General features: G+C 44.3%; 1 protein-coding gene across 4 annotated transcripts in view; it reads left to right on the top strand.

Moving 5' to 3' along the window:
* GLT1D1 (glycosyltransferase 1 domain containing 1) overlaps positions 1 to 18,207 on the top strand; it is a 45,694-nt gene extending 27,487 nt beyond the window's left edge. Inside the window, exons 9-16 of one of the 4 annotated variants that reach the window (XM_056504474.1) lie at positions 2,993 to 3,036; positions 3,445 to 3,565; positions 8,892 to 8,990; positions 15,935 to 16,546; positions 16,784 to 16,930; positions 17,337 to 17,533; positions 17,565 to 17,673; positions 17,715 to 18,207. In XM_056504474.1, the coding sequence (XP_056360449.1) occupies positions 2,993 to 3,036; positions 3,445 to 3,565; positions 8,892 to 8,990; positions 15,935 to 16,081 (411 nt within the window). In that variant the 3' untranslated portion in view covers positions 16,082 to 16,546; positions 16,784 to 16,930; positions 17,337 to 17,533; positions 17,565 to 17,673; positions 17,715 to 18,207. Of the gene's footprint in view, positions 1 to 2,992; positions 3,037 to 3,444; positions 3,566 to 8,891; positions 8,991 to 15,934; positions 17,059 to 17,336; positions 17,534 to 17,564; positions 17,674 to 17,704 lie in introns of all 4 variants that reach the window. The other 3 variants (XM_056504473.1, XM_056504475.1, XM_056504472.1) reach the window with 3 other exon arrangements.
* Positions 18,208 to 24,331: the final 6,124 nt, after the last annotated feature.

Here is a 24,331-nt window from a genome sequence, read left to right as displayed (position 1 = left end):
TGCTGCTGTAATTTCTTATCTCTAAATATTTCCATTTACCTGCATCTGAGATGCACAGCTCTGTTCCAAACTGAACCTAGGTCAGAGGATTTCTGCCAAAGAGATAAGAAGGTGCAAACCTAGACCTGGTAAAGGCTGTTCCCAACAGGACTAAACTGTGGAAGTGATTCCAGAGTTCCAAAGTTCAGCACTGCCAATCAAAGGCTCCTGCAGTGCAGGGGGAGCAGCTCCCAGGGTTTTCAGGGGGAGATTGAGGCAGCCCAGCCCTGCTCTCTCACTGCCTCATTCCATCACAGAAAGGAGTTCTAAGAGAAAAAAATCAAAATATTTGGATTTGACTCTTGGCTAGTGTTGTTACACCTGTGGGATTTTAGACACAAACTGCTAAAAATGTGTACTTTAGCAAATCAAATACCATCAATGCCTATTTCAGTAGGAATACCTCAGAAATGAGCTAACAGGTGTTCTGGAAGGCAGGGATTTTTTGCACAGGCATGGCTGGTGAGGATTTGTGGTGCTGTGCAGGTGCTCAGGTGACCCTGTCCTGCCATCCTGGGAGCACTGGCTCCCTGCTCCATTGCTGGGAGCCTGGGTTTGGGCACAATTCCCAGCTGGCAGCAGCTGCAAGGTGGTGTCAGCTTCTGTCTGACTCCAGCAGCCAGGACAGAGCCTGAGCCCACAAACCCAGCCCAGCTCCTTCTGCTTTCAGAACCTCAGAGCACCAAAGCCTGGGACACACAGAGGTTTTTATACATCCTCATCTCAGAACAATCCTAGAGCTGCTGCTCCTGCTCCTGTGTGCTGCTTCATGCTCAAGTTACAAAACTAATTGCAGGTTTTTGAGGAAGAAGTCAGTGTTCTCCTGCAGCACAGGCAGCCTGAGCCTTGCTTTGAGCAGTGCCCAGCTCTCAGGAGGCAGCTGTGCCATGTCAAACAAACTCTCACTGCTGCTTGAAGGGGACTAAAAGCTTCCCTGTTCCATCTGCTAATGTGTTCCCTCTGTATCAGTCTCATCTCTGATTCATCAGCCTGAAAACTTGCAGGCAATTTGCTTTATTAAAAGAAAAAAAACAACAAATAGACTCTCAGTAGGCAAATAAGAACCATTTCTCTATTTTCTCACTCAGCTTAATCCTTTGCAAATTTTGGGACGTGGGATTTTACTGTTAAAAGCTGTTTTTGTGTTTTAATTTTATCAGGGTTTTTTCCACACTAATACACAAAATGATTTGGAAGTGAACTGGTGTGGAAGGCAAATCTAGAGCAGGTGTAATGAAGCTGTGCTTTGGAATCAAAAGATGCACTTGCTGCCTCCAGTGAGGATTTTAAACATTTTAGTAGTCTTTTTAAATTTGCTTCACTTTTTCTTAAGCTAATGTCTTTACAGACCAGAAATAACCCCGTGGTAGTGCACAGGGCTGAGCCTCCTTAAAACATTTTAAAGGATTTTTCTCTCATGGAACTAAAACATTGCTAAAGGAAAAAAAAACACATCTCAGCTCTGTTGGTATTTAGCTGTACTCTTCTTATTCATGTTGCTTCTCAAACCACAAAAATCTTAAGAAAATCAGTACCACCACCTATGAAGCATGTAATTTTTATTGTGAATATTAAAAGCCCTTACAGTAAGATTATATTAATTAAGGAGAGAAAGAACAAAGGCCCACACTCTATTTTCTGCTTTACTTCCATGAGATGATATATTTGCTGCCAGAAGATTATATATTATTCCCTGTATTTTCTATGCATGATTGTCTCCAATGGTGCAGTCAAGGTAATGGTGCAGGATTGAGGCCTGTGTTATGTAAAATTTTCCCCATTTGTCTTCACTTCCAGTTTTCCTTTTGTTCCTTTCTGTAATGAAATTTGCAACAGCAGCTAATTTCCAGCACCTCCATATTCCAAGAATAGGAGCTTATGAAACTTTGAAAAAAAAGTTCAGGCCACAAAACTTTAAAGTTTTGTTTAAAGCTTCTGGGTAATCTCTCAGGGCTCATTTTGGGGTTTTTTATCCATTTCTGTTGGCAGTGCAGAGCACTGCTCCATTGCAATGTGGGGTCACCTGTGGAGTGAAGGGGATTCCTTTCCCAGTGGTGCTGCCCAAACCCCACAAACCTGAGACACTGAGGAGATTCTCCATATTGAATATTTGAGCTGAATTTGAATTTGGATTGAATTCTTCACATTGAACATCTTTGCAGGTGCCTCAAGCTCTTCACTGACAGAATTTTAAATTACTGAGACCTGTTTTCCCCCACAAAGTCAGGAGTCTCAGCACTATAAAGATGTTCCCAGGCCATTACTTCAGTCTGAGTCAATATTTATATGGCAGCATTTCAATATTGTGTGTTTCTAGAAGATTTGCTGGGTTTTGATCATGGTGGGCTCTGTGCTCAACCTTCATCTGGCCCCTTCATCTTTGTGCAGCATTTGGTCTGTGACTTCCAGCACTGCCAAACATAGGTGGAAGAACATTGTTCTGGGATGTTTTGGGGTGCCTGGCTGGAAGAATACTCTTTTCAGGGACTGAGAATTTTTTGTTTATTATTACTGGGGTTGGGAATTTTGTGTTTATTATTTACTGGGGTTTAGGATCTAGTGTTTATTATTTATTGGGGTTTAGAATTTTATGTTTATTATTTACTGGGGTTGGGAATTTTGTGTTTAATAGATTTCCAACAGCTCTTTCTGGCAGAGCACAGCATCTGTGTGAGTGTCTCTGCATCCAGGCTGCTTGCTGAGCTCACTGAGACACATTTTCACTCAGTGAGTAAAGGGACATCAGTGCCCTGCCCCTCACTCAGACAGGAGTTGTCACACCAGGCCTTGGAAAGAACCAAGTAACAAACCTGTGGTATGATTTTAAAGCTCAGCATTTAAAATATTTTAGTTTAAAAATGTTCTAAACTGTGTTTCTTTCTCTGGGCACTCCAAAGCTGAGCTGCAGTGCTGAGTGCTCAGTGCCACTGACCCTGTGTGTGCTCCTTTCTAGGTTGATCCAGTTTTTACCAGTGAAGTTAAGGAGAAAGTTAAAAGGTAAGAATTAACATGAAACCTCCTGTCTGCTGAATGAAAGCACTTGGCTGCCCCTTTTTAAATCATTATCTACAAATGAATGTCCTGACAGATCTGTCAGATTGTTTGGCATGGAGCAGTCTCAGACTGGGTATTCCAAACATGTCAAGTTTTAGAATAACCAGTCTGTTCATGTTTTGTGTTAAATCACATCTGATCTACTCTGATTTTATAATTTGTAGAGCTGTGGAAGGGTTTGGTTTGGCTGAAGGATCTTCCAGCTCAGCTCCATGGGCAGGCACAGCTCCAGTCCCATCCAACCTTGAACCTGGAACATCCAGAGTGGCTCTGGCAGCTGTCCAGCAGCTCGGCCCTCCCAGGGCAGAGTTCCATCCCTGTGGCTCAGTCTCTTGCTGTGTGTGCTTGCAGGGCCCCAGGGGTGCATGTGCTGCAGGAGCTGCCCCAGGAGGAGCTGCAGGCTGCAGTCTGCAGGTGCTGTGCCCTGGTGAACAGCTCCATCTCAGAGGGGATGTCTGCTGCCATCCTGGAGGTAACCTGCTGGGACAGACTCACCAGGGACTAACCTCACTCAGTCTGTATCTGCTCAGAGTTACAGCTGCAGCTCATTGTAAGAGTGAAAGAACAGAAAGTTACTGAGTGCTGCTGGCTGCAGCACAGGGTGAGACCAGGAGTGAGAGGGGGTTCAGAAAGAGCAAAGGGATAAAGGGTGGTGGGGTAATAGCAGGGAGGTGAGAGAGGGGTAAGAAGGGAGAGTAAAGAGAACAAGAGGGAGGAGAGAGAGAGCAAAGGCAGAGGGAGAGTAAAGAGAGAGAGTAAGGAGAAAAGAGGAGAGTGATTTCCCATTTACAGTACAATAAATCTTCCATGATGAACTTTCTAATTTCCACTAACCAATCTAATACAAGATACAAATTCTACAGCATTTACATACAGCCTATAGGAATTCTTATATTAACATAATGTGTTACACTTAAAAAACTACTCTTTGGACCTTTGGAGTTGCTCTCTGGCTGAGGGCATTGTTTAATCAAGAGGGGATTATCTTCAGGGGCCATCCCATTGTTTCATGGTTATTCAGGAACTAAGGCTTTCCTCTTACATCTTTCCCAACACCCTGCTCCCTCCCTTCAGCACCTCATGTCCATATTTCACAGCCTGTGAAGACCAAACTAAAATATTTCTTCTTGTGTTTTAGCAATTAAGGTTTTCTTCCCTTGAACTGACAGTTTTTGATGCTTTCACTGTTTTTAAAGGGTAGAATGTAATTTTATCAATCCTGCTAAATTAATAATGCAGACCTGAGATGTAGAAATCATTCTGATTTACTGGGGTTGTCACTAGGCTTGATTCAATACCCACTTCCTTGTAATGTTGCTAGAATGGACTTTCATTTATTTTTACATCCTTTCAAAAAGCAATCTAAGAGCTGTATTTGGTTATTTAATTCTGAAATGATTAATGAATGAATGACACACTCAGTTAATCCTTTTGCCATCAGTATTGAAAATTAATAACCAGTTTTATTTTGTACCTGCCAAAGTAGGGCACTGCTTAGCATCAAGTGCTTTCTCAGGAAAAAATAAGTGTACTTGGAGTGGAAGTTCTTTGTTCCATTTGTTTTGGTGGGTGCTGAATGTTGGTTCCTCATGATCTCATGGTCAGAGGTCAGAGCAATTATGAGACTGTTTGTATTAATGAACCATTTCTGTTTCTAATGAGTTGCATTTCCACTCACCTTAAAGTGCTCATGAGTAAGAGCTAAGTGGGCACTATAAGAAGTAGGAAGGGCAGGTGATGGTGAGGCAGCAGAAGTGAATTTCCATCCCAAATGAGCTCAGAGGTGGAGGCAGCTGCTCAGCACAGAGCCCTGCTCATCCCAGCTCTCAGTGCCTGCCACATTCCCAGAATTGCTGCTCTCAGGCCAGGTGATGTTGGGATGGGTGTGCAGAGCTCTGAGCCAGGTGCAGGTTGAGTTTGTGTCACACCAGGTGATGTTGGTGATGTTGGGATGGGTGTGCAGAGCTCTGAGCCAGGTGCAGGTTGGGTTTCTGTCACACCAGGTGATGTTGGTGATGTTGGGATGGGTGTGCAGAGCTCTGAGCCAGGTGCAGGTTGGGTTTCTGTCAGGCCAGGTGATGTTGGTGATGTTGGGATGGATGTGCAGAGATCTGAGCCAGGTGCAGGCTGAGTTTCTGTCACACCAGGTGATGTTGGTGATGTTGGTGATGTTGGGATGGGTGTGCAGAGCTCTGACTCAGGTGCAGGTTGGGTTTCTGTCACACCAGGTGATGTTGGGATGGGTGTGCAGAGCTCTGAGCCAGGTGCAGGCTGAGTTTGTGTCACACCAGGTGATGTTGGGATGGATGTGCAGAGCTCTAACCTGAGTGCAGGCTGAGTTTCTGTCACACCAGGTGATGTTGGTGATGTTGGGATGGGTGTGCAGAGCACTGACCCCACTGCAGGCTGAGTTTCTGTCACACCAGGTGATGTTGGGATGGATGTGCAGAGCTCTGACCCCACTGCAGGCTGAGTTTCTGTCACCTCCTCCTCACCAGCTCCATGTTCCCCTCAGGGCTACTCACAGAACAGTTGACCAAAAACCAGCCTGAGTTCTTTCCCCAGGGACAGGCAGCCCTGCAGCAGCAGTGCCTGTGTGCTTGCCTGGCACACACTGGTGGGCAGGCTCAGGGCTGCCAGGACCTTTGGTGCCAGTTCCAGAGGGTTTGGGGTTTGTGTTTGTTTGCTGCCCACCTGCACAGTGGGTTTGAGACATGCTGAGAAAATCCCCTGCTGACTTTGACAGTCCAGCACAGGGAAGTTCTTTGCTGGGATGGCCAGCAGCAGGAAGGGCCAGCTGCTGAGTTCTTGTTAAATCATGAGGAGAAAACTCTGCAGAAAAATCTTCTGGTCCTAGGCTGAAGAAAACAGGCTGGAGTTGGGAGATGCAACTCTCATTGTCCTCAAAGTTCAACATTTAACAAGGTCATGAATCTGTAAACAGTATTTTAGAGTGAGATAAATATATAATAGATAAGTGAGATAAATATATAATCACATCTAGTTCAACCTGCCTCAAGGTATGGAAGAGCTGGGAGCCATCACTAATTACTTTGTCAGCTGGTTCTGAGATCTCTGAGATTTGACTGCAACTGATCTGTTTGTGCTTGGCATTTGAAGAAGAGAAAACAAAACATGATAGCAAACATTAAAAATGCATCCCCTGCTCTGGGAGCTCGGGGTTCTGCACGTTCCTGGGCACGGGGTGGGGGGAAAGGCACTGCTGGGAAGGTTTCTGTGCTTCCAATATTCCTGCTCCTTTCCTTTCCCATTGAAACAAGGAAAGGTTTCTGTGCTTCCAATATTCCTGCTCCTTTCATTTCCCATTGAAACAAGGAAAGGTTTCTGTGCTTCCCCTGCTCCTGCTCCTTTCATTTCCCATTGAAACAAGGAAAGGTTTTTGTGCTTCCTCTGTTCCTGCTCCTTTTATTTCCCATTGAAACAAGGAAAGGTTTCTGTGCTTCCTCTGCTCCTTTTATTTCCCATTGAAACAAGGTTTGGACTCCAGCACCATTTCATTGGATCCCTTTCTCTGTGCTCTCAGGAATGTCCTAATTATAAATATCATTCCATTCTTATGCTTTTCCCAAAAAGAAGCCAATTAAAAAAAAAATTTAGAGAAGGAAATTGGACAGATTCTGCTCTGAGGCACAATCCAGTCTTGGCCAAGACATGGAGAACAGGCCTAGCAGTTTGGAATAAAAGCCCAGGCAAATTATAAAAATGAAAAAAAAAAATAAAGATGAAGGGATGCTGTAAAGCAGTAAAATTGAAGAGTCAACAAGAAGATACATAGGCTAGAAGGATGAAAATGAGGGACAATCCAGAAGACAAAGTAGTAAATAAACCCAATATTTGCTGTATTGCTGGGGAGATGCTTGTTGGGTAACATTCCCACAGCTTCAATTTCCACCCTGCATCCTCCTGCAACTGCACATTTGCAGTCAAAATAATGTAACAAAACAGATGGCCAATGGACTAAAATGGAGTTTTATGCTATTATTCCTGGAACTTGGGTCAGTAAATTATACATATTTTCAGCAATGCAAATGATTCTTTTTACTGCTTGAAAATAGAGTAAGTATCTAAATTAAATTCGAAGCCACTTTGTGCAGTAATTATTTACAGCCCAAGCCATTTGTTTAGGGCCAGGGGTATAAAGGCAGCCCTGCATCTCAAGTATTTGGCCATCTGTTCTGCAGCTATAATTCATTGGTACCTGTGTGTTTGGGGACCTGAAGATTTTCTTGTCTAGCAGCTCCTGCCCTCCAACTCTGAGATGGAACAAATCCCTTTTCCTTTAGAGATTGGAAATTACAGAATATTAAATATAAACTTGGTGCTTGATTTCAAACAATCATCAGCTCTGCAGCTTTGCAAAGCAGAAGTGAGGGAATCTGTCCTGAAACACTTTTTAGCTGTGCTGCAGCCCTGAAGTACCCCAGGCACTCACTCCTGGTCACTGGCCACTGGCCACTGGCCACTGGCCAGGTCTCCTGCCTCCCATGGGCAGCTCCTTGCCAGACACTCCCACATTTTTGGTTTTTAAAAGGAGAAATGCAGGGGAGGGCAGGTGACAGAGGAGCTGCCACCAGCCTGCTGTGGATTTTCAGCTCAGTTCAGGTGCAATAGCTTCATCCCTAATCCAGGAATGTGGGATGAGGCCAGCAGCCTGAACATAGGGGTGAGCTGTCAGGAGGAGCTGAAATTGAGAAATTCTGTCCCTCCTGGAGGAGCTGCTGCTCTCTGGGTCCCAGTGCTGGGGCTGTACTGGGGTAACTGGGGCAGGAGCAGCTCCCTGAGCTCCCCAGCCCTGGTCTCCCCTTTCCTGAGGAATTCTGTGTCTGTACTGGTGCTGCAGGCTGGCATTGAGCTCATCCTGTGGAGAACAGCTTTGGGTGACAGGGAGCTCAGAGCAGTGGCACAGTGATGTGTGGGTGACCAAAGACTGTTTTCTTCCACCAAAATGACTTTTTAAAAAAGCTGTGTTCAATAACTCAGACAAATGCAAAAGCCTGGTCTGTAGTTTTTATATTTCTCATTTATTCTGCTTTGTGTTCACATCATTAATCAGCCTGGATGACCCCAGATAATCTGGTAGTTTCTGCTACAAAGTGTAGAACAGGTTCTGTCATTAAGGGTTGTTATTTTTAGCACTAACTGCTGTAAAGCAGATGTTTGTGCCAGGGCTATGAAATGGTCAGACTAATACACCTGCAGTGATTTAAACAGTGCTTTTCTTGGGTATTTTAAATTATTAAAATGTGTTGCTAAGTCCCAGCAGTCCCTCCCTGTACCTTAGCCTGGGTATTTGTCTCTCAGTTTTGTCCAAGCTATAAAAAATCATGGTTTGCTCCTTGGAATTTTGTTTCCTTGCTATGTGGACTGAAGCAATATTGCTCCTCATGCAGGATTGTAATGACAGCAATTAAAAATGCATTGACTCTGGAGTGACAGATTGAAGATTTGGGGGAGTGCATTTCTTTGTCATTTGACACTGTGCTGAATTGCACAATATGAATATTTCTGGTTTTACACTCAGTGCATCTCCAGACTTCCCAATTGATCAAGCTTCAGACCAGGACCTGTGTGAGGAGCAGAGCTGGGTGCCCAGGTCTGCACACTCAGGGCTGAAGCTGCATTTTGTGAAGTGCCTGGGCAATGGTGTTTTTCAGTTAAAAAACTGGGACAGAACTTGGGGTTGTTGTTTCTACTTCTCTTGTTAAAATTGTTATTGTTAGCACCTGGAAATGCATGAATCCTTAGAAACTGTTGTTTCATTTTTTTTCACATTCCAGGCAATGGATTTAGGTATTCCAGTGCTGGCAAGGAACATTCCTGGGAATGCAGCAATAATAAAACACAAGGAAACAGGGCTGCTGTTCTCAACTCCCCAGGTAAGAAACCCACAGATCTTTGGGTGCATTTTCTGTTTCCATTCTCAGGCTTGTGTCTGTCTGCACACTTGTGTCTCTCAGCAGATTCTGCTGCTCAGACTCTGCCCTTGGAGCTGCCTGCCCTGCATTTGCAGTTCAGGGAGCTTGTACTAGGTGTCAGCCTTGCAGAGTGTTTGCTGCAGCTGCCCAGAGCCACTTGTAGCTCTGGGGTTTGGAGCTGCTCTGGATGTGGCAGATTTCCCTTCCAGCAGTAACTGAGACAGGAACTTGTGTTGGACAAGCTGCAGCTCCCCAAAAGAGAGTGAGCCTCAAGTTTCAGGTGGCACATTTTCTGTAATTTCTAGCAGGCAGTGTTAATGAAAAGTATTTTAGGTGCAGGATATTGCTCAGTCAGAGAAATTAATGATAAAATGAAGTGAAGTGCTGGATGAAGTCTCAGTGAAGTTGAGTAAGGGTGGAATTTTCATTTTAGAATGTTTCCCTGCATTAGGGCTTTGCTGTTACATATTCATGCATGCTGTGGGAAATGACTCTCAGGAAAAGATTCCCTCAGAGCTTTATCCAACTCAAGATGAAAAAAGCATACTAGAATACACCATTTGATAATTTTGCAAAGTAGAGAATGTAACTTATTTATTTACTTTGTGGAGTGTGTGATTAATGCATCCTATTAAGTTGTGTTTCTGGAAAGTGAATGCTCTTGGTTGGTTTTGAAGGAGTTTTTCATAGAAAAACTCTTCCAGTTCAGGTATATATAGAAAAAAATAGTTCAGGTATGGTTCTGTTTGTTTGTTTCTGGAATATTCAGTTTTCCAGTGGTTTCTACAAAACCCAGACTGTTTCTTTGGTAACTAATGTACATGTATTCCCTGAGAAAAGCTGACTGACTTCCAGCTCCTCCAAAACTTCCAGGACATCCAATCCTGTTGGCCAAGGGACTGGGAGCTCTCCTGGTGTTAATGCTGGCACATTAATTAATTAATTATTAATTCTGTTGTTTCCCTCAACAATCTGCCTGCATTTGCCTTGGAATTCAAATGCATTATTAACAGCAGACCCAGTTATCATCACCCATCCCTGCAAGGAGCCTCTGCTGTGCCCTCCAGGCACATCCCAGGTGTGGATTTGGGATTTGGGATCCATCACAGTTCTGCTGCACCTTTCCCCCAGGGGAAGGAGCAGTTTGAAGCACAGAAATGCTCCCAGGACAAATGGCTGAGGACTGAAGGACTCTCTGTATCACAACAACACTCACATGTAAATATGTCCAGCCCTGTAATTTTATTTTCTATGAACCCTTTTTGCCTGAGCTCCCTTCCTGCACTGTGCTGTGCCAAAGAGCAGGACCCCCTCCCACTGCTGCCTGCTGACCCCTCTGTGCTGCTGCTCTGTCTCAGAATCTCTCTTAGGTGAGGACTTGCAGGTAAAACTTTTGTGCTGGAATCAGCAATGTTTGTGCAGCAGCCCAGGGAAGGGAAGGGAACATCCCCCTCCCTCTGCAAAACAGCAATTGTAGCTCAGTTAATGGAAACCCTTTTATATTTATATTTATCAGAGTTTGCAGATTCCCCTTGTTTCCAGGGGAATCCTAATCCCACTGCAGAGCTGTTGAAAAACTTTCTTCAGGCAGAGGAGCTCAGAATGCCAAACACCAGCACTCCCAGGTTTGAAGATAAAGTTTCATTTTCTCCTGTTCCTTATCTCCCCAAACCACACCAGAGTTTTTAAACCACTGCACACAATCTGTCAGAGGCTGAGAGTCACATTAGATCAAAGAAATGCAATTAAATTAGAGGAAATGTTAATTGTTGGGAGAGGGGACACTGCCCATGGCACTCTGCATGTGACCTTAGGAGAGCTGCTCTGAGTGAACTGGGACTGGAAAACACGTTCTGGAAAGAAATATTTGGGTTTTTTTAAATTTGATTACTTTGAAATCTTAAGTATTTTTTCTGCTGTGCCCTCAGTGCATCAAGTTAGTGAGGAGAATGCCTTTGGTCTAGAAAAGATTGGAGCTGTGTGCAGGTGCTTGGGAAAGTCTGGCTGGCTGGAAGAATCTGGACCACCAAAGATGAGCAAAGTTTGGTGGATTGGAAAAGGAATTTCCTTGCTGAGTTTGGTGGATCCTGTCTGGTTGTGAAGATCCAGGCTGGATCACAGCTCAGGAGTTGGAGGCATTGCTTATTTTCAGTTGTTTCTGATCTGAGGAGGGAAAGCTTTGCAGTACCTTGGGTATGAGCAGCTTCTGAAAGCCAAATTTCAGATATTCATTGGTCATTATGCAAGGACAATTGTTTTAAATCGTGAGTGCTGCTGGCTTTCTTCTTTCATTCTTGCTGGAAGTGAGCTCTTGTGGCTTCCAGGAAAGTGGGAAATGTTGTGTCTGACTGTAGCCATCCTTAACCATTTGCATTTGGCTGGAAACAGCAGAAGCCTTGCCAGTCCCTGGAGCCAGACTCAGATGGAAATAGTTAATCTGGGAGTGAAAGCCCTGGAACAGTTTGTTCCTCACACTCCATCATTTGTGCACATTACTTTTGAATCATGGGTTGATCCTGCTGCTGCTTGAATTTGCAAGTTTATGGAATATTTGGCACTGAGTTAATGGGACCTGAAGTAAAAAAAAAGTAGGAGATAAGAACGGGGCAATAAATAATGCAAAACTGTGTTAAAAGGGAAGACAAAGAGTTATTCAGCTGGCTGAGCTTCAAAATTATTTGTTCAATGCCTGCAAAAAGCTCATGGAAGGAGGTAAATAAAGAGAAGGAGGTAAATAAACTTCAGAGGGAGTAAGGGAGGGTCAGAGGTGGAGGGAGAGAGGGTCGGAGGTGGAGGGAGCTGACCTGGGGGTGGTTGGAGGGTGGGAGGGATGCCCAGCCATTGGGACATGCATTTTATTTTTTTTTTTCTGTGACATGCAGAGCTTTCCTCTGCCAGACAGGCTCAGAATCAGCCCAGGTGAGAGCTCTGACCCATCCCAGAACCAGTCTGGGTTTGGGCAGGACCAGCACTCCCAGTCCAGCCCAGGTACCTCTGTCCCTGATGTTCACACCTGGCCTCTGCTCCCTGGGGTCAGTGCTGCTGTTGAACAATCCCCTCCTTCTGCTATGAAATGCTTTCATTGCAGACTTGCTTTCATTATATAAATAATATATTAAGCATGCATCTCATTTTCATTATGTGTGAGCTGCAGTGCCAGTGCAGCTCTGGGGGTAATTGAGGAATTATTCATTCTTTTTTACTCAGTGCACTCATTTGCCAGCTTTATCTCCTGGATACCTGTGTTTGTGTGTCTCTGTAAAATATTATACAGGATTTATTTTAGGTACTATACAGAGGAGTTGACATTTTCTTTAAGGGTGATTGGTCAATTTAGCAGGAGAAAACTGTATTATGGATGTTGCTGCTGAAAATGTTTGTGGTGGAGTGCTTCCCACGAAAAGGGCAGATGTGAGAGTGCTTCTGGATGTACAGGAGATGATTTTCTCCCATTTTGCTGGGTTGTGACTTGCTGCTGAGCCTCAGCTTTTACACTGTGTTCTGCTGCCATCTGTAAATTAATTATACCCACTCCTGTGTGGGAAGAAGGGTTTATTAGGAATCTGGATGGCCCCAAGTGGTGAGCTGGCACATAGATCACCTCCTTCACTAGGGCTGCTGAAGTCAGACCCTTGGGTTCTGTAAGTGAAAGGCAGTTTGTGAGTTTGACCCATTTCACCAAAACTGAAGCTTACTTCCCATCTACACCAAAATACTGGAGTGCAGAAATATTTGTGCAAACTGGCAGAAATACAGCAGAGCAGCTTCTGGAGATGTGTGAGCTCCCTGTAATGACTTTATCTATCACAGGCTTCTGGGAAAGCCAAAAGAAATGCTGGATTTTCTGAGAGAGCTCAGAATGTCTGCATGCTGCTAGTCCAGGCTTAGCACCAAACCACAACTGAAATGCAAGTCACTTGGAGTTAGGGGAGACACCTGAAAAATGAAGTTATTGCTGTCTAAAGCTGAGCATCCAGACCTGCAAACAAGCTAAGCCAGCTGCTCCAAGGGCACGAGGCAAAACCCAGATAAGTCAGAGTGAATCTTCCCACTGGCTTCCAGGGGCATTGCAGGGGACTCTGGGTGGTCACACTGCATTAGGGGAAGTTGGGATAAGGATGGCAAGTCCTTACTCTCTCCAGCTCCTGGGATTTTTCCATTTGCTTTTTCTCTCCCCTGTGTTTTCTCAGATTTTATGCTTGCACTCAGTCTGGCATTTTTTCCTGAAATTATCCTCAGCCTTAAGTATTGTAACTGTGAATGAGGATCTCGTTTCTTCCATCATTTACATGTTTCCAAGTTTTTGTCCTCCATAGCCACATTTTAAAAGAATGCTAATAGGACTACCTGTCAAGAAATGTTACATTGCTGCTTCTGCTCTTAGGTAATTTACATAAATTAGTTTAAAACATTACTTTAAATAAAATCCCCCACAGGAGCATAAAATCAAAGTTGGGGATGTAGTTTGGTGTGAACAGTATTTATTGCTGTGGTTTTCCTGGTAATTGGATGAAGCCAGCAGAAGTCAGGTGAGGGTTTTGCCACCTTCCCTGTGTCTGTGGGGCTGGGTCAGGTGTGACAGACACACCTGGGAGCTCCCACTCCTGCTCCAGGGGATCTCCAGGGTGAGGGGCTGAAATCCCAGTTCAGTCACTGGGTGGGGAGTGGGGGACACAGAGCCCATGGCCAGAGCTCAGCTCACAGCCAGCACTGGGCTGAGCTGGACAGGAGGGTGTTGTTCACTGGAGTGCATGGAAATCTCCTTCTCCTCTTACCTGGCTCACACCTGTGCACAGAAGTGATCTGTGTCTGTGACTCCTGAATATTCCTGATGGTTTCTCTTGTCAGGGACAGTCCAAGCACTGATCACCCTGTGCTTACCCTGATTCCCCAGAGCAGTGATCACCCTGTGCTCACCCTGATTTCCCATGAACAATGATCATCCTGTGCTTACCCTGATTCCCCAGAGCAGTGATCACCCTGTGCTCACCCTGATTTCCCAGATCAGTGATCATCCTGTGCTCACCCTGATTCCCCAGATCAATGATCACCCTGTGCTCACCCTGATTTCCCAGATCAATGATCACCCTGTGCTCACCCTGATTCCCCAGAGCAGTGATCATCCTGTGCTCACCCTGATTCCCCAGATCAATGATCACCCTGTGCTCACCCTGATTCCCCAGAGCAGTGATCACCCTGTGCTCACCCTGATTCCCCAGATCAATGATCACCCTGTGCTCACCCTGATTCCCCAGAGCAGTGATCATCCTGTGCTCACCCTGATTCCCCAGAGCAGTGATCACCCTGTGCTCACCCTGATTCCCCAGAGCACTGATCATCCTGTGCTCACCCTGATTTCCCATGAACAATGATCATCCTGTGCTCACCCTGATTTCCCATGAACAATGATCACCCTGTGCTCACCCTGATTCCCCAGATCAGTGATCATCCTGTGCTCACCCTGATTTCCCAGATCAATGATCACCCTGTGCTCACCCTGATTCCCCAGATCAATGATCACCCTGTGCTCACCCTGATTTCCCAGATCAGTGATCACCCTGTGCTCACCCTGATTCCCCAGATCAATGATCACCCTGTGCTCACCCTGATTTCCCATGAACAATGATCACCCTGTGCTCACCCTGATTTCCCAGATCAATGATCACCCTGTGCTCACCCTGATTTCCCAGAGCAGTGATCACCCTGTGCTCACCCTGATTTCCCAGAGCAGTGATCACCCTGTGCTCACCCTGATTTCCCATGAACAATGATCACCCTGTGCTCACCCTGATTTCCCAGATCAATGATCATCCTGTGCTCACCTTGATTTCCCATGAACAATGATCACCCTGTGCTCACCCTGATTTTATATTTGTGGAGATGCTCAGACACTCAGTGCACTTAGATTTTCAAGTATAATTGTGCACTTAACCCAATGTTGGTATGAGCTGTTACCTGTGCTATTTCCTGTGTAAATAATGTCTCTGCCCCCTGTCCCTCTGCACTGCTCCATCCTCACTCCCTACCCACTGGGCAGTACTGCATCCTCTGAATTCTCCCCTGCCACAAGAGCTTTCCTGAGCTGAACCCAGGCCCTGCTCTGCACAGATCTGAGCACGTTTGTAATCAAGCTGGAGCACTGCAAGTTGTCTCTTGATGGAAAATTAGACCAGCTGCTCAGAATAGATTAGTGCAGACATCAAATCTCCTTTCACATGTTTGAGGTTCTCAGTTTCTCTTGCCTAGAAGTAAATGAGAGAGGCAGAGGAGCAGTTGTGCTCTTTGAGCTCTGGTATTTTGCCCAGTGCAGTTAAAGGGAATAAATGGCTTTTTTTGGTGTTTGGTGAGCTAATCCTGCTGTGCCTGTATTTGCCCCGGTGCTGCATGCCTGCTCTCACCTTTACACTGTGGTTGTCTTGGCACTTTTTTAGTCTTGCCACAAAATTCACTGAAGGTGTCACAGTAGCAATGAGGTAAAAGTTTAGCTGAGCTGACCTCAAACATCTGAGTCCAGCTGTCTTCCATGCAGAGCAGGCAATTAATTTATAATAAATGCATGAATATATAAAAATAATAAATATAATATATATATTTATAATAAATTTAAAATTATTTCTAACCAGCCTGGGTTTCCAGCACGTGGGTAGGCAGACAATTTTTGTGTCATTAAGTGTGTTGCTTATGTGTCTTAACACTCTTGGAACTTTGATTTTGAATGTCTTACTTGGTGGGCTGTGTGAAATAATAAAATTATTATTTATTGGTCATTGTTTATAAATAAAGTATGGTACTTGACCTTGAAAAATGACCTAGGATAGCTTCTTTTATTGGCTCTCAGTGGACAGGTACCAGCTCTTTCAGGGGCATTAGGACTTTTAACTGATTGTTTCCTTCATCTCTTTTAGGAGTTTGTTGTGCTGTCCAAGAGTTTGATGAGTGACCCCATTATGAGACAGGAACTGACAACAAGGGCCAAGGACTATGTGAAGAAGCAGCATTGCTGGGAAGGGGAAAGGAAAACCTACCAGGACCTGGTGCTGGGACTGCAGTGACCTGCAGGGCTGAGCTGGGAGCACACAGCCTTGTGGCAGAGGGGCTGGGCACACACACTCACACACACCTGAGCCAGGTACACACACACCTGAGCCAGGTAAAAACACACCTGAGCCAGGTACACACACACACACACCCGAGCCAGGTACACACCCGAGCCAGGTACACACACACACACACACACCTGAGCCAGGTAAAAACTCACACCTGAGCCAGGTACACACACACCTGAGCCAGGTACACACCTGAGCCAGGTACACACACACCTGAGCCAGGTACACACACACCTGAGCCAGGTACACACCTGAGCCAGGTACACACACACCTGAGCCAGGTACACACACACCTGAGCCAGGTAAAAACACACCTGAGCCAGGTACACACACACACACACCCGAGCCAGGTACACACCTGAGACAGGTACACACACACCTGAGCCAGGTAAAAACTCACACCTGAGCCAGGTACACACACACCTGAGCCAGGTACACACCTGAGCCAGGTACACACACACCTGAGCCAGGTACACACACACACACACACACACCTGAGCCAGATACACACCTGAGCCAGGTAAAAACACACCTGAGCCAGGTACACACACACACACACACACACCTGAGCCAGATACACACTTGAGCCAGGTACACACACACCTGAGCCAGGTACACACCTGAGCCAGGTACACACACCTGAGCCAGGTACACACACCTGAGCCAGCCCCCTCCCTGAGCCCTGCCCTGCTGCAGCAGGTCCCAGTGCTGGTGCTGGGGCAGGGAGGGGCACAGGGGCAGTTCTGTGCTGCCCCCCCAGCCCAGCTCCCTGTGCTGGGCCCACACCTGCCCCCAGTGCCAGGGCTGTGCCAGAGCTGTGCCAGAGCTGTGCCAGAGCTGTCAGATCTGTGCCAGAGCTGTGCCAGGGCTGTGCCAGGGCTGTGCCAGAACTGTGCCAGGGCTGTGCCAGAGCTGTCAGATCTGTGCCAGAACTGTGCCAGAGCTGTGCCAGGGCTGTGCCAGGGCTGTGCCAGAACTGTGCCAGAGCTGTGCCAGAGCTGTCAGATCTGTGCCAGAACTGTGCCAGAGCTGTGCCAGGGCTGTGCCAGGGCTGTGCCAGAACTGTGCCAGGGCTGTGCCAGAGCTGTGCCAGAGCTGTGCCAGAGCTGTGCCAGATCTGTGCCAGAGCTGTCAGAGCTGTGCCAGAACTGTCAGAGCTGTGCCAGGGCTGTGCCAGAGCTGTGCCAGAGCTGTGCCAGAGCTGTCAGATCTGTGCCAGATCTGTGCCAGGGCTGTGCCAGGGCTGTGCCAGATCTGTGCCAGGGCTGTGCCAGATCTGTGCCAGAGCTGTGCCAGGGCTGTGCCAGGGCTGTGCCAGAGCTGTGCCAGATCTGTGCCAGGGCTGTGCCAGGGCTGTGCCAGAGCTGTGCCAGATCTGTGCCAGAGCTGTGCCACAGTGTGCCAGAGCTGTGCCAGAGCTGTGCCACAGTGTGCCAGAGCTGTGCCAGGGCTGTGCCAGGGCTGTGCCAGAGCTGTGCCAGAGCTGTGCCAGGGCTGTGCCAGAGCTGTGCCAGAGCTGTGCCAGAGCTGTCAGAGCTGTGCCAGATCTGTGCCAGGGCTGTGCCACAGTGTGCCAGAGCTGCTTTCCTACACAAACTACCTCTTGCTTTGCCAGTGCCATTGGTACCTCTGTGATTCACTTATTTATTAAAAGATTGATGGGCCCTGTAAGAAGGGGTGTGGAGGTATTTTCAGTTACTGTGTGTTTTGGTTCTGTTTGTTCTTATTTGTGGATCTATTTCAATATAATGCAGCAGGCTGAGCTTAAAGTGAGACTGATCTCTGCTTCATCCCTGCCAGCCCAGGGACTGTGGACACATCTTTGAGTTTAATTGGTCATCAAAGGACTTGCATCTAGAGGGAAAAAACCAAACCATGAGGGTCATGTTTCTAATAATTTCTTATTAGAAACTTTGCTTTGAACAGTCACAGATGATGTTTTCTGTTGACTTCAGTGGCTGCTGTGTCAGATTTTCTTTGCAATCATGAAGTTCTCTGTGTATTTTAATCTCTCCTCTCTGTGTTGGATGTTCTGCAAGGTTCTGGTGCAGTAAACAAGAAAGGAGTTTGAATGTTGTCTATTGATTTATCCCAGATTTCCCTCCTTCCATCACACAACCCCCAGGGGCAAAACCAGCCTGATTTAAAATCCCAGAACTGCTGTGCTCCCTTCTGAGCAGTTTTCCCTAAATATTCCTGGGGTAGGAGTTCAGCTGTGCTCCTCCTCAGTTTGGAAGGATCCTGGACAGGCTGGGAATGTGCAGCTGGAGGCTCCAGCTGGGTTTTCTGCTGCCCAGGAGGGACCCAGCTCCCCTGGCCCTGACACTGCAGGAGGAACAACTGCAGCCTGGATTCTCAGCATCACATGTGTGACAGGGAAAAAAAAGGGACTTTTCTAACTGAGCCAACTTCAGGGTGTCCTGTTCCTCTCAAAACATCTCAGAGATCTCTGTCAGCTTATTTCTGACAACCTGGCTTTGATCCTTGGCCATCCCCCCCTCCCCTTCCAATAAAATTGGTTGTCCTTGAGAAAAAGAGGTTTTAAAAAGCAAATAAACAAACACAGTGTGGCATGGAAGACTAAGCACTGAGCTAATGGTAGGTGATTAGTAATAGTAATGATTAGAAAGCTTTTTCTGCAGCCTGATACATTTATTACTAAGCTTCAACTATAAATATATAGATCTGGAATTTGTGCTATTCCCAGCAAAACAAAATATGTTCAAGTGAGAAATGCTGCTACACCCTCAGCATGTAATTAACATATGATTTTTCAGGCTGTATTTAATCTATAAATATGAAATCTGCATCTGGGGAACAGCATGCTCATTTGCATGTGCTAACCATGGCAGGGGCACAAACATGAAGGAAAAGCAGGAAAAGAACCCAAAGTGGTGGCTGAGCCCTGAGGAGTGTGAGCAGCTCTCATCCATCAGGGCTCAGCTCTGGGCATCCATCACAGCACCAGCCTCAAAGGTTGGGGCAACAACTGCAGGGAATTTCATCACCATAAACTGCAGCTGGATTTATCTTTTAAATTCCAGCCAGTCTTGTGTTCCAGGCCTATAAATATTCAATGAGCCTTGTAAGTCCTTGTAAGGAAAATATGAGACCCATGCAAGCAGTTTTGGGTATAATTATCTTTGCAGAGACTTCACTCAAATGATTTTACAGGTAAGAATAATCCTTTTGTTGTCCTGCAGCCCTAATTACAGTATTTATCTTCCCCTTCAAAGCCCCACTCCTACCCAGGCAGCTTTTTAAGCACAGCACACCTCGAAGAGATGCAGATACAGCTCCAAAAATAGCACTGGTTCTGTTTGCAGGGAAAAAAACTCCATTGTGCATCCACCCCAGGGCTACTTCTGTGTTTCAGGACCTTGAAATGCACTGCTAATTAATCCAATTAATGCATTTTATTTTGCAGTTAACCCTTGCTGTTCCCTCCCTTGGCACCATCCCCCAGAGCTGGGGAATGGGAATTTCTCAATCAGGATTTCATTTGGATGAGCCCTAAATCACACACATCCCCATTTTCAGAGTTAGTTCCTATATTTTCCCAACCAGCCTGCCCTAAGAACACTCATGCTGGGCTAAGTTTTCCCATTTTTGGGGTGCTGGCCATTGGGGTTTCCATTTACAGAGCTCCAGCCTGGCATCAGGCAGCTGCTTTGAAGGTTTTTTTTATAATAATATCAAAACTTAATTGTGAAAGAAAAACATTAAAATGGGTATTGGAAGATTTTAAAGTATTTGTTCCTCTTCTGCAAATCATTTTTAGGCCAAGTATTAACCAACCCAAACAAATGCTACCTTTGGGTTTAATAAATGCCCAGGCACTTCAATTTTCATTTTCAATGTATTTTCTCCTCTCTCTTGGGCTCATGACTCGTTCTGTGCCTTTCTCCCCTCAGTCTTTTTAATCTTTAGGTCAGGAATCACTCCCCATGAAAATAAAGAAACACTTTTGTCAGAGGCCTGTCAGAGGAGATGGGTTTTTCCATGTGGAATTCAGTCATTTAATGCCTCAGTGGGATCTGAGCATTTTTTTTTCATTAAGTTGTCCAAAGTAATTTCATCACTCCAGGATTTATTTCACCTCCAGCCTCCTCTGCCTGGTGCAGTTCCTTTAGTGCCTGTCCCAGTGCCTCCAGCCCTGCCTGACACACAGAGCAAAACCTTCATCTTCCAGGACCTCACTGCATGGGCATTGCAGAGAAAATGGAAATGCAAAGTCTCACACTCACCAATATGAGAGCAAACTGCAGAAAAAAACAGGATTCCTAATTTTTAAGAAACATTCTACATTTTCCAAAGGGGTGGATAATCATCTGAAATTTAATTCTCTCTAAATGAAGCATATTCTCATCAAGTAATTATTCCTTGTCACTCCCATCACATCTCTTTCAGCTGTCAAATATGGAATCTCACATCCTTCCCACAAAATGTAGGCCAGCACTTGTTTTGTCCAGTGCCTGAAAAAAAACGACTCTAGAAATAAATTTTCCCCTAGAGCATTGCCATTAAGCTAATTTAAAACATTTGTTTGGAATTAAACAATACATTTTAATTAGACCAGCAGAGAACATCTGGTGGACACCTGACCTGAAAAATCATTCACCCCCTTTAACCCTTCCTGCTCCAGAGCAAGTGCTGCCACCCCTTTATGACACTTTAATCTTAATTCTTCCATGCAATTCCTAGTTCTGTGCCCTTCAATAAAAAGTAAGTCCAGCCACAAGTATAACCTTGGCAGACAGAGGTCACTTATTTCATTTGGCTGATTCAGTCAAGTTCCATCGTTCACTGAAACTGAACGCTGCTGAAATGAATCCCTGCAGAGTCTCACTGTTCTTTTAGTGGCTTTAAGAGTCAACTGAGTGACCAAAACTTGAATTTAACCTGAGCAGAACATCAGCAGCTCACATTGCTGAGTGTGGCCATTACAGCTCCCAGCAGCTCCCCAGGGCTTTGTTTGGTTTTGTTTTGTTTTTTCTTTTAAAGTAGGTTTAGGTGAGTGAGAATTCACCTGAAATTATTTTAAATCTTACACAAATCCCTGCTTGTCCAAGGCTCCACACCTTGCACTGCACCCAGGATCATTTGGGATTTATCATTTGGGATTCATGATTTGGGATTTATCATTTGGGATTTATGATTCGTGATTTATGATTTGTGATTCATGATTTGGGATTTATTTGTCATTTGTGATTTATGATTTGGGATTTGTGGTTTGGGATTTATCATTTGTGATTTATAGCTTGTGATTTATGATTTGGGATTTATCATTTGTGATTCATGATTTGGGATTTATGATTCGTGATTTATGATTTGGAATTAATTGGCACTCCCTGAAGGGGATCTCCTGATGGGAAACAGCCCCTGCTCCCCTGCCACACAAAGGACCTGCCTGCACATTCCATTAATGTTCCTGCACATTCCATTAATGTTCCTGCACACTGGAACGTTTCTGGGAAGACAGAAATTTAACCATGGCCAGCACAAAAAAAAAAAAAAAAAAAAAAAAAAAAAAAAGAAGCTGGCAGTGCTGTGCTGCTCTTTCAGGATGTGCTGCTCTTTCAGGAGCTGTCACATAACACAGATATTATATTAAATATAATATAAATATTATAGAGATGCTCTTCTCCCCTTCCTCATGGTGCCTGGAAATGCATTAACTCCAACCCATTCAGGACTCAGCAAGAGAAATGTATTTGAAATCAAACCTTGGTGCTTCATCTGCTGGGAGGGAGGGAAATAGAGAGCCCATATAAATATATAAATATATAAATATATAAATATATAAATATATAAATATATAAATATATAAATATATAAATATATTTATATATAAATATATAAATATATAGATATATAGATATATAGATATATAGATATATAGATATATAGATATATAAATACATATATAAATACATTTATAAATATATAGATATATAAATATATAAGTATATATATAAAAATATATAAATATACATATAAATATATATATAAATATATAATATATAAATATATAGATATATAAATATATAAATATATAAATAAATATATATAAGTATATATAAATATTAATATATAAATATATAAATATATATAAATGTATAAATATATAAATATATTATATATAAATACATAGATATATGAATATATAAATGTATACATATATAGATATATAAATATTTAGATATATAGATATATAAAAATATCTATATAAATATATATATATATAAATATATAAATATATAAATATATGAATATGTAGGTATATAGATATACAAATATACACATATATAAATATATAGATGACATAGATATGATATAGATGTGGCAGGGTTAAAATTCGATCTCACTGTGTTTATGTGTGGCTGAGTATCCCTGCACACAAGAGGTGAAAAGGACCTTTCCAACCACACGTGTCAAGTGGCAGCAGCTTGTCAAGAGCTGCAAGAAAAAGCAAACATCATTAAAATTCAGAAGCTTCATAAGAAAAGTGCACCTGGCCACTCCACTCCCCAGCATTTTTCAGGCCAAAAGAAAATTCAGAAAAAATTCAGGTTGTGCAGGAAAAAGTTGGTTTTTTTTTTCTTTTTTTTTTTTTTTTTTTTTTTTTTTTTTTTTTTAATGCTAACACTCATCAGGTAACCCCAGAGCAAAAATCTCCATCCCTGCCTGGGACCCACCAAGCTCCTCCATGGACTGGGGATAACTGGGCTGACACCAACCCTGCAATTCCCATTCCCAGAGGAAGCAGATTCACACCCCAAGCCACCAAATAATTCCCACTGTGCATCACGTGCAACTGCACCAGCAGAATGTTTTGCTCCATGATTTGGGAATACAATGGTTCCCTTGGCATTAGTGGTGAGTTCATTTTGTCTGAGAGCCCAAACAAACACACTCTGACAATGAGGATAAATCAGATTGCTGCAGCACTTTCAGGCAGCTGGTAAAAATAATATTTTAATCAAATAACTCAGCTGCAACTGCCATGAACTACTGGGAAGGTTAAGGCAGTGCCTCAGTATTCTACTGAGAAAACAGAATTATTCCAAACTCGCTGTTCCATCAGCACTGAAAGCAGAGGATGCAAACTGAAGGCACCAAAAAACCCCAAGGTTAAAGGAGCAGCTCAAAGAGCAGGACACTGCAATGCTAGAGAAAATAACTACTGCCAGACTGGGGTGCTTTAGTCCAAAATAAAATAAATAAAATTTAATTTGAACAGCTGCAAATTAAGCCTTTTGAGTCCAGCTTTACTTAAAGTTATGTAAAAGGAAGAAAACCAAACCCTCCCTAATGAGTTTAAACACAATATTTATCATAATACACCCCACATAACAAAGCACTTGGTTTTAGATTGAATATTCATTTTTGTAAAGAAAAGCTTGGAAAAAACCAACAACCAACAGAAAGTTGTAAATAACCAAGTATTTGCTATTCCAGCAGCACAGTTTGCTCTGTTCACACTGGCAGGGGCTGTGCCAAGGGTCTGGCAGCTGCACAGAGCAGTTCCTCTGCTGCTTCCTCACCTTGAAACACAACATTTCTGTGGGGGTTGGGCTGTTGGATGGTCACTGGACAGAATCACGAGATCACTATTATCTGTTCTTCAGGTTTGCAGTTTATTATTATTAACATTTATATATCTCCTGTTTTCTGCACACCCCACACTGCCTGGAAAGCTGGAGGCTTTTCTCTGCTCCAGACTGAATTCCCTGAGTATTTACTGCCTGTATCTATTACCAGAAATGATGTGTTTCAAGCTCATTCTCTTTTTTTTCCTTCCCTTTTCTTGGAGGGAAAAAGGAGAGCAGGGACTCCTGAGATCAGTAAGTCACATAATTCCCAGCTGTCCCTTTTTGTAGAAAACAAACCCATCTCCCACCTGCTCACACCCCCCGTTGTTGCTGCTGCATTATCTGCAGGAGCCAGGCACGGGCAAAAGGAGATGGGGAAGAACGACAGGGCATTGTGAGAGGATTTAATGAAGTGGCTGCAGATATTGTATCCACAGAAGGGAAGGGAATAAAGCAGGAGCTCATTGCAGGTCCCTCCCGTGGCACTGTGTGAGCAGCAGAGGGATGGGGACACAAAGGTGACACTGGCAGAGCAGGGACAATGGGCAGCACCAACATTCCTGCTGCTCCTGGAGGGAAGGAGCAGTGGAAAAGGGGAGGA

The sequence above is a fragment of the Oenanthe melanoleuca genome, chromosome 15 (genome assembly GCF_029582105.1).
Source record: "Oenanthe melanoleuca isolate GR-GAL-2019-014 chromosome 15, OMel1.0, whole genome shotgun sequence".
In the NCBI taxonomy this organism is placed as follows: domain Eukaryota; kingdom Metazoa; phylum Chordata; class Aves; order Passeriformes; family Muscicapidae; genus Oenanthe; species Oenanthe melanoleuca.
The sequence above is the reverse complement of the archived record's forward strand: the minus strand, read 5'-3'. Positions and strand labels throughout refer to the sequence as shown.